Genomic DNA, 15,530 nt, shown 5'->3' with positions numbered 1-15,530 from the left:
CTGCGTAGTTTTTGTCTCATTCAAGTTTAATTTTTGGAGTCAAGTCACTTTTATTTATATAGTGCTTTATATAATACAGATTGTTTCAAAGCAGATATACAAGGATAAACAAGAAAACAACGATTCAATGATGCAAACAAAATTCAACTCTGCTGTAATTATTCGGTTGATATCAGTTCAGTGTGGATTCATTTCAGTTCAATAACTGTAAAGTACATCAAAGACGAGTTAAATTCAGCTAGAAAGAAAAGTGATGTCATCTGTCAGTTTAGTTGAGTTCTCATCCAATAGTGTCAGTGCGATCAGATCCATAATATTGTGTCCCTAACTAAACAAGCCAAAGGTGACAGTGGTAAGGAACCCAAACTCCATCAGGTGACAGAAATGGAGGGGAAAAAAACCTCAAAATAGAAAGTGTTTATTATATTAAAGTATTTTCATAGAGATGAAATTATGGATTCTTTGTTGGTCAACAAATCACCCAAAAATTTAATTTCTGTTATCATTTACTCACTTTACTGCTGTTCCAAATCCATAAAATGTTATTAAATGCAAATTGATGTTTTTGATTGCTTTTCATTTCTGCCCGTCCATTGATAGTCCACACAACCAAAAGTATAATTGTAAAAGCGATTCATATGAATAGAGCAGTTTAATTCAAATCTTCTGAAGATGAAATCACTTTACATGATGAACAAACCTCATTGGTCCGCGCTTATCAAACAAACAATGGAGCAGTGCTTCCATTGACCTATATGCATGTTTGTTGATTTAGATTTGAATAAAAACCATGTTTATCATGTAAAGAGAATAAAGCCTTCAGAAACAGAATCAGTTTCATCATTAGTTGACCTTTATTATTAGACTAATGTCCAAAATAGGTCATATGAACCCTGAAAACTTTACAATAACATTATGAAACGTGCGGTTTTAAAACAATATTAGGAAATTATATGATATAGGATACTGCTGGGACAGACACAACACCTTATTGCTTATGTAATTCAAGCCACAAAATTCAAAATATATCATCACGCTGCTCTTTTGTCTGTTAAAATGAAATCTTAGTGCTCCATTTTTCTTTGTCTTGCCGTGTTGTTCTCCACTCCATTGCTGTCATCATGAGTGCTAGAACAGAAATCAGCACTATCACTATCAATTAATGCTTTGTAACTTTTTTTAACATCAGGCTTCAGTGAATCTTTAAAACCAACCATATAAACTGATCTGAAAATACACTTACAGTTTTCTGGTTTGTTCAGTGTAGATATCATTCTCTGCTAGAGGAAAATTTTCTTTTCAGAACGCTCTAAATAAACATGAACATTGATTTCTGACATATTACTCTTAATCCTTGAAATTGTACTGTACCTCCATCAGAAGAATTGCTCTGTTGTGGCTTGTTGCATTTTTCCCAAAGCAAAATCAGTGTGACCAGAACAATAACTTCGAGCACTATGGCAATGAAGGGTTTGAGAGGCTCAGTGTATGACATGACCTTCAGCACTACATGGGACTCGCTGGGTTTGATATCAAACTCCGCACTGCAGATGTACTTTCCAGAATCTTCTGCAGTCAGTTTCAGTACTGTCAGTTTAGTTTTACTTCCATTAATTAGTATCTTGTAGTTCAGAGGGTTTGCAGTGACATTGATGAACACCTGTGAAGAGAAAAATATTAATATGAAATGGGTTGTTATTATTGTTAACTACAGCTAAAAATCATTTTCAGTAACTGAATTAAAAATGAAATAAAATATAAATATTAGAGGAACAGGAATGCTGCATTGGCAACTAACTAAAAGGGAATAAGTTAGTTATTCAAAGGGACATTATTCCCTTTGAAATAAGGTCCAATTAGTTAAAGGGATAGCTGAAAAATAATTTAATTCTGTAATTTATTAACCCTGAAGTTGTTCCAAACCTGTATGAATTTCTGTCTTCTGCTAAACACAAAAGATGATATTTTGAAGAATGTCAGTAACCAAACAGTTGATGGGGAAAACTGTTGGGATTGTATACTTGAAACAACTTGAGGGTGAGTAAATGGCGACATAATTTTCATTTTGGGGTGAACTATCCCTTTACCATGATTTATTTAATTAACTAATGTTAACCAATTAAATATTGTCTTGTTGTAAAGTGTAACCAAAATAGGTTTAAGTACTCAAAATTAAATAAAGATAAAGTTAAACCGAAATATAAAAAAAGATAATGACTAATAAAAATGACAAAAGCACATAAAATTCCTAAAAATAAAAGTAAAATTATACAAATAAATGTTTATTTGCATACCACTGTTCATACATGGAATACAACTAATAATAATAATAGAAATATATTTAAAAACTAAAAGGTTCACACTGTAAAATAAAGAAATTGACAATACAGTTTCACCTCAATATCAATATAAAATAATATACATAAAACAAAATAATTGCTATAAGAGCAGCAAAAGATCAAATAAAATAATAAATCAGATTAACACCTCCACACCATATTGAAAACTATCAATAGAAACTACACTCACCTAAAGGATTATTAGGAACACCATACTACTAATATGTTTGACCCCCTTTTGCCTTCAGAACTGCCTTAATTCTACGTGGCATTGATTCCACACGGGTGCTGAAAGCATTCTTTAGAAATGTTGGCCCATATTGATAGGATAGCATCTTGCAGTTGATGGAGATTTGTGGGATTCACATCCAAGGCACAAAGCTCGCGTTGCACCACATCCCAAAGATGCTCTATTGGGTAGAGATCTGGTGACTGTGGGGGCCATTTAAGTACAGTGAACTCATTGTCATGTTCAAGAAACCAATTTGAAATTATTCAAGCTTTGTGACATGGTGTATTATCCTGCTGGAAGTAGCCGTCAGAGGATGGGTACATGGTGGTCATAAATGGTGGCCAAAATCTGACTCTACAATCTGAATGTTTCAACATTTTTCTAGTCTTCATTTTTCCAGTCTTCAACTGTCCAATTTTGGTGAGCTCGTGCAAATTGTAGCTTCTTTTTCCTATTTGTAGAGGAGATGAGTGGTACCCAGTGGGGTCTTCTGCTATTGTAGTCAAGCGGCAACCTCACGTGGTCTCTCTTGAAGCCAATACGGAAGTAATGTAAACTGCAATTCCTTGACTGGCCACTAGGGACAGGCTCCAGAAGGGAGCAGAATCTCATTGAGCCCCATGTTAAAATTCCCAACTTTACAGAAGAAAAAAACATTTATAGCCTGGTACAAATTGTGGTTTTGGTCTATACAGCTAATTTTGCCCTTCATGACAACTGAGAATTTTTTATAACTCATTCATTTACATTATAAAAGCCTTAAAGTTCTGCATAATTAAGGGAGTGGTTACTTTGAGTGACAGGTGGATAGCCATTTATCTGCCGTCTATAGTCATTGCGTCACCTAAGCTCCGCCCACATCCTGCCTTTTTTGCCCACTTTCTGTTATCCAGGCGTGACTTGCGATGAGGTGTTGCCAAGATGGCAACGGCCAGCTCATCTCTTTACGCTTCAGAACGGCTTATCAGAATCCTATGGGTGACGTCACGAACACTGCGTCCATATTTTTTTACAGTCTATGGTTGTAGCCCATCCGCCTCAAGGTTGTGCGTGTTGTGGCTTCACAAATGCTTTGCTGCATACCTCGGTTGTAACGAGTGGTTATTTCAGTCAAAGTTGCTCTTCTATCAGCTTGAATCATTTGGCCCATTCTTCTCTGACCTCTACATCATCAAGGTATTTTCGCCCACAGGACTGCTGCATAATGGATGTTTTTCCCTTTTCACACCATTCTTTGTAAAACCTAGAAATGGTTGTGTGTGAAAATCCCAGTAACCGAGCAGATTGTGAAATACTCAGACCGGCCCGTCTGGCACCAACAACCATGCTCAACCATGCTCAAAATTGCTTAAACCACCTTTCTTTCCCATTCTGACATTCAGTTTGGAGTTCAGGAGATTGTTTTGACCAGGACCACACCCCTAAATGCATTGAAGCAACTGCCATGTGATTGGTTGATTCGATAATTGCATTAATGAGAAACTGAACAGGTGTTCCTAATAATCCTTTAGGTGAGTGTATAATAGTATATAAAATAACCCTTTAATTGCATGGTAATGTCTCGTTTAAGAAGAATCCGTCCCACATTCCCCATTTCTGATTCACCTTTTCAGTGTCGTTTGCCTTGTACCAGTTCCATGTGTTTGGTGTGTGTTTGAGTTTACACTCGAGTACAACTGAATCTCCAATGTAGCTCACTATCGGCTTGTCTCTTTTGTCTTTCATTACCGGAACTTGAGAAAAAGCACAATAAATCAGTTTAACCGCCAAATTCTGTAACAATGATGAATATGAAAAGCATCCCAAGGTGTGCATAAAAGGATAAACATACCATCTAAAACAAATGTTACTTGCGCCTCATTTTCTCTGAAGACGCATGAATAATTTCCCAGGTCTCCGGTCTGTATATTGAAACTATGAAGAAGGTTAAACAACTTAGAGCAATGTTATGTCATTGTTAAGTAATACTGCATTGTTTGTTTGCTTCTTTAACATTTATCATTTGCATTATTTTGACATTTAATAGAAATTACATTCATTTTGTGAAATAGACATCCACTTACGTCCTTTTAAGAATATACTGTTCATTGATTCTATTTACAGTTTCTTCAGAGTTTTCAATTTCTTGTCCATCTTTAGTCCAATAGCCAGTAATGTACAGGGGGTTATTTGGCATATCAGTTAAGTTACATAAAAGCTCTATATATTGGGGTGTCAGGATTGCAAGCTCTTCAATAATGACTCGACTTTGACCTGTATGCCAAAACATTTGTAGCCCGATCAGCAAAACAAACCTCTTCATTGCAATTGTGTAATGTAAATTCACCAATTTTTGATTACATATGTACCAAATTATAACTACATTTGCATATCAATCATGTATTTTATAATTTGTACAATTTTTTTTTTTTTTAATACATCCATTGATGTCCAATGCATGCTAATAAGTTATGACAGGGTAAACGTACCTTTGCTTTCAGCTTTTTTGGTTGTAATTACAGGCTCAGACTCTGGGGAAGGGGTTGTCTCTGGAACAAAAGAAGACATTGTGTTATAAAATGTTGCATTGAATTTATAATACTAACTATACTTTCTACTAAAGAGACAGGCCTAGTCAAGGTTAAATGAGATTTGCATTACAATAAGCCTTAGCTTATTGAATAATCTTAAAAACATTTGGGAAATGTGCTATTACTTTAACATCCCCTGTAGAAACACTGAAAGATCAGTTGAAAGGACTTCATTTCATCTAACGGATAACAAGGTCATAATGTCAAAGCTTGAAAATGACATAACAGCCTCATAAATGTTATACAAGACTAAAAAGCAGACGTGCACAAACCTGTATTTATTCCATCACAGTAGAGAAGTAGTAAGATGAGATGCATGACGTTAGCCATGGAGAAGACCGCTCTTTCCCTGCTGCTCTGCTGTGTGCGAGGCATCATTTCTGGTGCGTCTTTTTTTGGAAGCAGGTCCCCAGATACACCAGTTCCCCCCTCCCTTCACCTATCCTTTACTGCAGCCATGGTGACTTGGTGAAACTGGTGTATGCTTGCAGCTTCCTGTTTTAAATTAATCATGAGCGTCAGGAGGTGGCGGTAGCCCTGCCTGTACCATCACCCTCTATTGAGATGGAGCAGGCACTGTGACGACTCACATCTCAGTGAACTAAAATACCGGCACACTGTTATTCATGCTCTCAAAGTCATTTATTATTGTGCAATGGTTTGACCACAAGGTCTTTGTCAGACAAACAAAATGTGCAATTAAATACAACTTAACATATAAGAAACATAAAATAAATCAACATAATGAATGATCACACCTTCAACATTACATTTCATAATTTCATATGTTTAGTATTTTAGTATTTATATTTTGAATAGATCTGGGTTGGAACAATATATACATGTATACAACATGTATATAAATAAAATTCATACTTACAGTGATATAATTAAAATAATGTAGGTATACACTATATTGCCAAAAGTATTGGGACACCCCTCTAGGTGTTCCAATCACGTCCATGGTCACAGGTGTATAAAATCAAGCACATGGGCATGCAGACTGCTTCTACAAACATTTGTGAAAGAATGGGTCGCTCTCAGGAGCTCAGTGAATGTACCATTATAGGTTGCCACCTGTGCAATAAGTCCATTCGTGACATTTCCTCGCTACTAAATATTCCAATGTCAACTGTTAGTTATATTATAACAAAGTGGAAGCAATTGGAAACAACAGCAACTCAGCCATGAAGTGGTAGGGCATGTAAAATCACAGCGCGGGGTCAGCACATGCTGAGGCACTCAGCACTCAGTTGTGTTTTTGATTCTGTCACATGTTCCTTTGTTCTTTTTCCCCCACACCTGTGTTCCCATGTTCACCGTCATTATGAGTTCATTTGTCCCAGCTGTTTCTTGTTAATTAGTCTAGTTATTACACCGTGTTAGCCCTGTGTGTCTTCACTTTCCCCTCAGTGTTTGTCTGTCGAGGTTCCGGTATACTGGGGGCTTTCCTGCATGCTTCCTAAATTTTGTCATTAAAGTACTTGTTTCAAGTTCTCCTTCGCTTTTGTGAATCCCACACAAATAATCAAATTTTCTGAAAAGGGTGTTTTAGGACTAATAATAGCAGCAGCAACAATAATAATTTATTATTAATTTTATTATTATTATTATTATTTGAAAATAATAAATTATTTCAGAAGCAACTAGTAAATTAATAAATAGAATGTCCCACACAAACACTGTCAGCAAAAAGGTACATTGCTGTCACTGGGGCGGTACCCTAAGGTACAAAACCAAAAAGGTACTAATATGTACCTTTAAGGTACTAATATGTACCATTTAGGGGTTAGTAAGGTACAAAGATGTACCTTTTCACTTTTGTACTTTAGGGCAGGGGTTTTCAAACTGGGGTCCGGGGACACCCAGGGGTCCTCCAGAAGGTCCTAAGGGGTCCCCAGAAAATTTCAGAGAACAAAAAGACAAAGCAAACATGGATAAAGTCTACCGAATATTCTGTTTAATTTCTAAACGTTTCTCTCCTTTCTTGTCGTAAGCATAGGCTATTTTCTTTTTTAGTGAGTCCCCTTTATCTTGCTTCGCTGGGGTTGTAAGGCAGTATTCTTAATGCTGTACATGAGATACTTACATACATCCATTGTCAAAGTTGAAATCAAATTACTTTTAGTTGAAAAATTCTTCAGGTTTTTACATACAACATTAAGTATAGCCAATTTATTAGGTTTAAAATCAATATTTTGCTATTTAAAATGCCACACAATTTATCTAAAATTTTAAATGTTTCTTCATAAAAATAGATGGAATTTAGGATGGGGGTCCCTCATAAGATTCATTATATTTGGGGGTCCTTGGCATCATAAAGTTTGAAAACCCCTGCCTTAGGGTACCGCCCCAGTGACAGAAATGTAACTTTTTTTCTGAGAGTGAATAATTTAATTTTCTGGAAAAACATTTTTTGGGATGGAAATAATAACAATAACAATAATAGTAATATACATGTATATGTTTTATATAATTAAATAGATGCAACTGTAATTATTATTAGCGTTTATAATAAATTAATACACACATTCCTGAAACTGTCTGGCTTAAACTTAAAAAAGTAAGTAACCTGGTTGCCTTAAAATTTTGAGTTTATTGAAATTAAAAATTTGAGTTGATACAAAGAAGGAAATTTGTTTAATAAATAGAAACTCAAAATATTTTTGTATCTGAACCACATTAAAAATTTGATAAATCGTTATTTGGCATGTTTCACTGCGTCATCAGAAATAAAACGCACACAATTCCCCAATATGCTTACAAAATCTTTTAATAATATTTTAATAAAGGTTGTCGAATCTCAAAAAATTGTCATTGTATTAACTCAAAATTTTAATTTCAATGAACTCAAAATTTTAAGGCAACCAGGTAACTTTTTTTCTAAATAATGTTTTACAGTGTAGTAAAAACTTTTATGAATGTTTTTATATACAACACAAGGCATTGACAAAGTTGCAAATGTTGAGCAAATGATTAATTAATATATTTTCTGATGATGGAAATAGAGGACTCACATGAGGTGATGGAATTTGGCAGAATATTGTTACTCTTTTTTTGGCCTGGGTCACTGTCAGGAATCAGGATGTACTTGGTGATGCAACTTGTCTGCAGGGCTGTTTAGAAAAGCCTCTCATTGGATTTACTCTGATAGACCAATCCTGAAGCTAGAATTAAGCTTGATTCAGGAAAAAAAAGGAAAGAAGTGCATCATTCTTTTGCAAAGATCATCAGTTCACTTTCATTGTGATCAGCCAGTTGAAGAGGCAGGAACAACTATAGCAAAATGTCTCATGATGGGATGTCCAGAGAGGAATATGAAGAGTATCAGAAGCAGATGGTGGAGGAAAAGTAAGTTTGAATCTCTTTTTTAAAAACATTGGGTTTAAAAAATAAAATCTTACTGCATTTGTGACAGCATTTATAAACTCATTGAGTATTATTCTCAGAAGAAATGAATTGAAATGCAGCAGCAAATATAACTACACTTCCAAATACACACACACACACACACAAACATTACCTGTGAAATATTTATTTCACATAATACTCAGATAAGAATTACTGAGCATTACATTGGTTGAGCTGTGAAATAAACTATCCCCTATAGTAAATACATGTTAAATATGAGATACCCTTCTGCTCTGTTGTTACATTTCTTGAATTCAACTGCTGTCTTTTACTATTCATTTTATATTCCTGTTCTCTGTGTTTTCCCATCAATAAAGGATGGAGAGAGATGCAGAATTTTCTACAAAAAAAGCAGAAAGGGCTTGTTTGAGGACCTGTTTAAGAGACAAATATCGGCTTCCAAAGGTGAGAGTCCCATGCAGATGCAGATAAATAAATTATTCATATTCATTATATATAAAGTGTTATTCCTAAAAACATGGTGAAAAAAATGTTCCCCCCTCAAAGTCTCCTTAAACCTTCGACCCTAAAGCAACAATTTTTATACAATTTGCCCTAACTTAATTTGATTGTGTTCAATCCAGTTAAATATAAATCAAATTGAAATAATCTATTTATGATATCATGAATGATTTGTGTTGCATTAACTGAAACTGGGCGGGGCTTGTTAGTTCCCAGCATTCTTTGCATATGGCTAAATCAAGAGAGAGTAAATGTTCTTATTTTATATGTAAAAGTGTTATTTTATGTGTTTTTGAGCAAGATGAGAAAGGGGTGACTTGATTGTGTTTAATAATGTTTAATATTTAATTATGTTGGAATTATTAGAATAGTTTATATAACAGTGGGTTACTATTGTGGAGAAGAGTGGAGCATTTGCTTAGGCTGCAGGACTAATACAACTAATGTCATAACGGCTTTGCAGAGGAGCTTTTTTTTTTAACTGTCTATGATTTTAATGCTTAGCATTTAAGATGGTAATGTGTGTTATTGCTAACTAAAAGTTTTTCAACTAGTTAGTGCTGTATTATAATTCAGTTGTATAACATTAAATAAATGAAATTGAACACCTGAAACATGTCAGGGAGCCGTACAAAATTTGCTTTGAAACTACTCAGGTCACTTAAAATGTATTAATTTCACTGATGTTGAAGTAACACTAACAAATAATGCTTGTTTAACTTATTTAATTCACATGGTACCGATGTACACAAATAAATCATGCAAACCCAACTCTTTTTTTCCCAGTGTTCAATCTTCAGATTTCTGTTCTGTAAATGTATGTGAATGAGTGCATATTTAATTAGATAATGCCACATTTGCATATTTAAATATATAATTTAAGACAATGTTTAATATAAAAAGATGTGCCATAATTAATGTAATGAATCAACTGAGGACGTATGGTGATAATTTATCCTATTCACCTGAGGCGTCTTGCCTTAATTGAGTTATTCCTGTCCCTGACTGACTGTCTGTAAGCATCACATTAATAGCCTCAGTTTGAATAGATGGTTAAACTATCACGTGTGTGAAAGCTTCCATTGCAGATTGTGGCAAGAGATTAGGTTATAAAATAGTATGACTAAAATAGTCACTCTGGATATTTAGGGCTTAACCACCCGCAGTGATTCTCTGAACTGAGCTCTAAAAGCACTGCTGTATAGTGTGATTCTGTAGCAATTTCCAACCCAATGAACATAATATTTCATACAAATTTCATATACATATGAGTTTAGAAAAAAGCCATTATGAAGGACCATCCCTAAACCTACCCATCACTGATCAAATGAAAACAAATTCATACAAATTAGCCACCAATTCGCCAAAACGAAAAAATGTTACGAACTGCTGTGAAATTTGGCTGTTGATTGAGATCTGTTGAAATGAAGATTCATTAATAAGAACCGTTATACTAGAAATCCTCTTTAGTGAAGTGGAAAATCTAAAAAATGCCAAGAAAGATAAAAGATTTAATTCATTTACATGGCCTTTTCAGGTGTATACATCTATAAAAGTGTTTTATGAATATTATTTTATATTTGGCCTACCTGGCCTCATATATCCAGGTTTTTTTCAAGACACTGGAAATCTGGTACTTCTAAGAAAAAACACAGGATTTTAGTAAAATATAGAGGGTATGCACGTGATGTCACCGTCGGCCAGAGTCGCTGCAGTTACGCCCAATGAGTGGCAAAAAGACTTGAGAGTGGTTTTCAGCCTGAATGCCGCCAAAAACACACAAAACCAGACCCGGCACCATTTATGTAATTAATTTAGCACTCAAACCACTGGCGCCTCACAGGAGATTCAGTGTGTCATTAGCTTCACCGATGAATATAATAGAACTTTCTGGTATCCATTTATTGAATGTGTGACAGCTTTTAGTAACTATAAAGCAGCCACACAAGCTTCAATACATATACAGGGCCTTCTCAAAATATTAGCTTATTGTGATAAACTTCATTATTTTCCATAATGTAAAGAAAAAAGAAAAAAAAAACTTTCATATATTTTAGATTCACTGGACACCAACTGAAATATTTCAGCTCTTTTATTGTTTTAATACTGATGATTTTGTCATACAGCTCAAGAAAACCCCAAATTTCTATCTCAAAAAATTAGCATATTTCATCTGACCAATAAAAGAAAAGTGTTTTTAATACAAAAAAAGTCAACCTTCAAATAATCATGTTCAGTTATGCACTCAATACTTGTTTGGGAATCCTTTTGCAGAAATGACTGCTTCAAAGCGGCGTGGCATGGAGGCGATCAGCCTGTGGCACTGCTGAGGTGTTATGGAGGCCCAGGATGCTTCGATAGCGGCCTTAAGCTCATCCAGAGTGTTGGGTCTTGCATCTCTCAACTTCCTCGTCACAATATCCCACAGATTCTCTATGGGGTTCAGGTCAGGAGAGTTGGCAGGCCAATTGAGCACAGTAATACCATGGTCAGTAAACCATTTACCAGTGGTTTTGGCACTGTGAGCAGGTGCCAGGTCGTGCTGAAAAACAAAATCATCTCCATAAAGCTTTTTAGCAGATGGAAGCATGAAGTGCTCCAAAACCTCCTGATAGACCCTGCCCTTGATAAAACACAGTGGACAAACACCAGCAGCTGACATGGCACCCCAGACCATCACTGACTGTGGGTACTTGACACTGGACTTCAGGCATTTTGGCATTTCCTTCTCCCCAGTCTTCCTCCAGACTCTGGCACCTTGATTTCCGAATGACATGCACAATTTTTGAGTAATGAACCGGGCTGGGAGTTTTTAAAAGCCTCAGGAATCTTTTGCAGGTGTTTAGAGTTAATTAGTTGATTCAGATGATTAGGTTAATAGCTCATTTAGAGAACCTGTTCATGATATGCTAATTTTTTAGATAGGAATTTTGGGTTTTCATGAGCTGTATGACAAAATCATCAGTATTAAAACAATAAAAGACCTGAAATATTTCAGTTGGTGTGCAATGAATCTAAAATATATGAAAGTTTAGTTTTTGTCATTACATTATGGAAAATAATGAACTTTTATCACATATCACATTTTTTGAGAAGGACCTGTATTTATGTAGGCAATTTATCTAAATGAAGCTCATATAAATGTCAGGAAAATATGATTCCTTAATTAATTTACTTGAGTTTTCCCCAACTAAATCCATTCATGCAGCAGGTCAACTGCCACTCAATCCCGGAAAGTGACGTCAATGCATATCCTCTAAAGCAGGGGTCCCCAGACTCTGTCCTGGGGCCTGTACCATGATGGTAGTTTAACAAACTCAGGGTTAAAGGATTAGTTTCGAGTTGACAAAACCAAACCATTGTATTAAGGCTTTGTTGGTCCCATGATGCTGATCATCAGCTTTCTTTGTCAACTCAGGCTTTGATCCTGACTTCAGGAGTTTAGCTGTGACATCAGCAGTGAACAGCCAATCACACGCTGTGGAACTGAGATTCACTTCTCGCGAGACAATCAGTGAGATTAATTTCTCTCTTCTGCAGAATATTGCATGATTGAAAAATATTAAGAATAAAAAATAAAAAAAATACACAGCAAGAAGAAAAGCTGTTTATGAAAGAGGACAACTTTAAGAAAAAATTGTATACGTCAATGCAAGTAAAAGTTATGAAGTTAGTTTAGTTGATATAGAGAAAATAAAACATTTAAGCTCAGTGAGCATCTTTTTTTTATAGGCTATTTTTATTTATTGATTTTAAAACTTTGTCCATATGACTTTATGCAGGTGATGTTATTTATATGACTTATGTATTAATTTTAACAAAGTGCCTATTAATGATTGATTAACTAAAATGATAAATGTGTAATTGATTTAAGGTATAATAATTACATAAATTATAAGTAAATCATTCAAAATTAATATTATTATAAATAAGCATTGTTAAAAGCAAGACGCTTTAGTCTTTAAAACCATTTGCTATGTAATGACCTTTAATTTGGAGCAGAAACAGGGGGAGTGGCTTTACTGCATCAGAGGTGTGTCACTTTTCTCACAGCTGATTGGCCCAATTTCAGTTTGAGATCTCTAATCCAGAACATAACCTGCCCTGGAGCAGGTTAGCCGTGGAGCATAAGTTACTATGGCGATGAACACAGCTAAAAGCCAAACCACTTTAATGGTACCTAAAACCCAGGATTGGCACAAACTAAGCTTAAACAAATCAGGCTAGCCAGCTAAACCAGCTTCATGGTACAGGCCCCAGGAGGGCCGCTGTCCTGCAGAGTTTAGCTCCAACCCCAATTAAACACACCTGAAACAGCTAATTAATGTCTTACTAGGTCCTATAAAGGCATTGATTAGCTGTTTCAGGTGTGTTTGATTGGGGTTGGAGCTAAACTCTGCAGGACAGCGGCCCTCCAGGACAGAGTCTGGGGACCCCTGCTCTAAAGTGTTTTGTTGTTGTTGTTTTACCTCTTGATGCCCTGGACCCCTGGTTGAGAACCAGTGATATAAAATCAATACTTACAGTGATGCAATTAACCCTTAAATGCATGAATGTTTCACCAATCATTATTATATATTTGGATCTTTATCGACCCATATCTATATCTAACACGGATGGGTCTTGTGATTTACCAGCGGATTTAGGGTACTCTTAAATTGTTGCCCCAAGTAGATTTTTATTCTGCAGGGTTAAAGCTGCGCAATGGGAATTAAATGACCATCATTATTTTGAGAGGCAATGTTATCATGTACTCAAGTAGCTAAAACGTGTACCATCACAGCATGCTGAAGGTATTTGTAAAGAACGATTTTATTTATACACGTCATGCTTGAGGCTTCCTTCAAAGCATGTCTGCAAACTATGCATTCTAAGTACATAATCCTTACATATATAAGCAAAGAATTGATACTAGAATTTCTTTATTATGTTTGATTGACATGCTGATTGTTCTTCCCAGAGTGAACAGGATGAGATTATGATTCAGCAGGCCGGAGATGACATTGACGTGCCAGAAGAAATGGTCAAGATGCTGGATGGAGAGGTGCCACAGGAGGAGGAAAAGGAATCCTTAATGGGCCAAATGCAGAACCTTCAGAACATGGATATGGAGCAGATCAAAGAAAAGGCTCAGGCCACATTGGTGGAGATGAAATCCAAGGCTGAGGAGAAGTGCACTGTTATGTAATGTGTAGAAGAGGTTAAAGTTATCTAGTTGTCTTATCTTGACTCTCATTTATACTATATTGCCAAAGGTTTTGGGACGTATGCCTTTACATGCACATGAACTTTCTGTCTTAATCTTTCTTAATCCGTAGGGTTTAATATAGAGTTGCCCACCCTTTGCAGCTATAACAGCTTCAACTCTCCTGGGAAGGTTTTCCACAAAGTTTAGGAGTGTGTTTATGGGAATTTTTGAGCATTCTTCTAGAAGCATGTTTGTGAGTTCAGGCACTGATTTGGGACGAGAAGGCCTGGCTCACAGTCTCCGCTCGAATTCATCCAAAAGGTGTTTCTTTTGGGGTAAGGTCAGGACTCTGTGCAGGCCAGTCAAGTTCCTCCACACCAAACTCGTTCATCCATGTCTTTATGGACCTTTCTTTGTGCACTGTGTGCAGTCATGTTGGAACAGGAAGGGGGCATCCCCAAACTGTTCCCACAAATTTGGGAGCATGAAACTGTCCAAAATGGTCCTCGGCCATGGAATACCATTCCATTAAGCGCTCTACGCACCAGCAGCTAATCTGAAAGCCACACAAAGTTTGGAAGTCTGTAGCTATTCACTCTGCAGAAAGTTGGTGACTTCTGCACTGATCCTGTTCTGTGATATTACATGGCCTACCACTTTGTGGCTGAGTTGCTGTTGTTACCAATTACTTGTGAATTTTTCTTTAACAAGTTTTTGCTTAAAATAGGCAAAATTATCTACCAATCGGGTGAGAAATAATCTTTTTTCTGTTTGAGATGGAAACAAGAAACAAGATTTCAATCAGAAACAATATCATTTCTCACCCCATTAGCAGATCATTTTGCCTGTTTTAAGCAAAAAACATTTTACTTATATAGTAAATGCATCTTCATTTAAGAATGTAAATTTGTTCGATATTTAGACTAGAAACAAAACAAAATGACTTAGTAAGAAGAGCTTTTTTTTGCAGTGTAGGTGCTTGATTTTATAAAGCTGTGGCCATGGAAGTGATTGGACCACCTGAGTTCAATGATTTAGAGGGGTGTCTCAATACCTTTGGCAATATAGTGTACTTATGCATAGTTTCAATAACTTGATATCGATCACTCTTTAAGAGTGATTTTTAAATTAATTTGTGAATGTATTCTGAGTTTTTTCATTATGTTCTTTTTAATTTAAAATTGTTTTTATTTTGTTCCTTGATTTTCTTTTTTTTAACCAAACTGTGATTGTGACGGTGATCACTGAGTAATCTTAAATTGCAAAGTCAATGTTATGACTTATGACCAATATGCTAAAAGAGGATCATGATGTTTGATTCATGCACT

The 15,530-nt window shown here is 35.7% G+C and overlaps 2 protein-coding genes across 3 annotated transcripts; one reads left to right on the top strand and one right to left on the bottom strand.

The window, feature by feature from the left end:
* Positions 1-5: 5 nt before the first annotated feature.
* emb (embigin) lies at positions 6-5,704 on the bottom strand. 2 transcript variants are annotated; one of them, XM_067438134.1, is made up of 8 exons: positions 5,414-5,704; positions 5,040-5,099; positions 4,635-4,824; positions 4,403-4,485; positions 4,177-4,304; positions 1,372-1,660; positions 1,244-1,280; positions 6-1,128 (listed from the first exon to the last, which is right to left on the bottom strand). In XM_067438134.1, exons 1-8 carry the CDS (start codon positions 5,517-5,519, stop codon positions 1,065-1,067), a joined length of 957 nt encoding a protein of 318 aa, XP_067294235.1. In that variant the 5' UTR covers positions 5,520-5,704; the 3' UTR covers positions 6-1,064. The 2 variants fall into 2 exon arrangements, with proteins under 2 accessions (XP_067294235.1, XP_067294236.1); XM_067438135.1 differs by having other exon boundaries at positions 1,244-1,277; positions 5,414-5,703.
* Positions 5,705-8,169: 2,465 nt separating this feature from the next.
* Positions 8,170-15,406, top strand: cplx4b (complexin 4b). Its single transcript, XM_067438136.1, has 3 exons — positions 8,170-8,492; positions 8,870-8,957; positions 13,975-15,406. The coding sequence occupies exons 1-3, from the start codon at positions 8,428-8,430 to the stop codon at positions 14,200-14,202; spliced, it is 381 nt and encodes a 126-aa protein (XP_067294237.1). The 5' UTR covers positions 8,170-8,427; the 3' UTR covers positions 14,203-15,406.
* Positions 15,407-15,530: the final 124 nt, after the last annotated feature.

The sequence above is a fragment of the Pseudorasbora parva genome, chromosome 3 (genome assembly GCF_024679245.1).
Source record: "Pseudorasbora parva isolate DD20220531a chromosome 3, ASM2467924v1, whole genome shotgun sequence".
Taxonomy (NCBI): Eukaryota; Metazoa; Chordata; class Actinopteri; order Cypriniformes; family Gobionidae; genus Pseudorasbora; species Pseudorasbora parva.
This window is presented reverse-complemented; position numbering and strand designations above follow the sequence as displayed.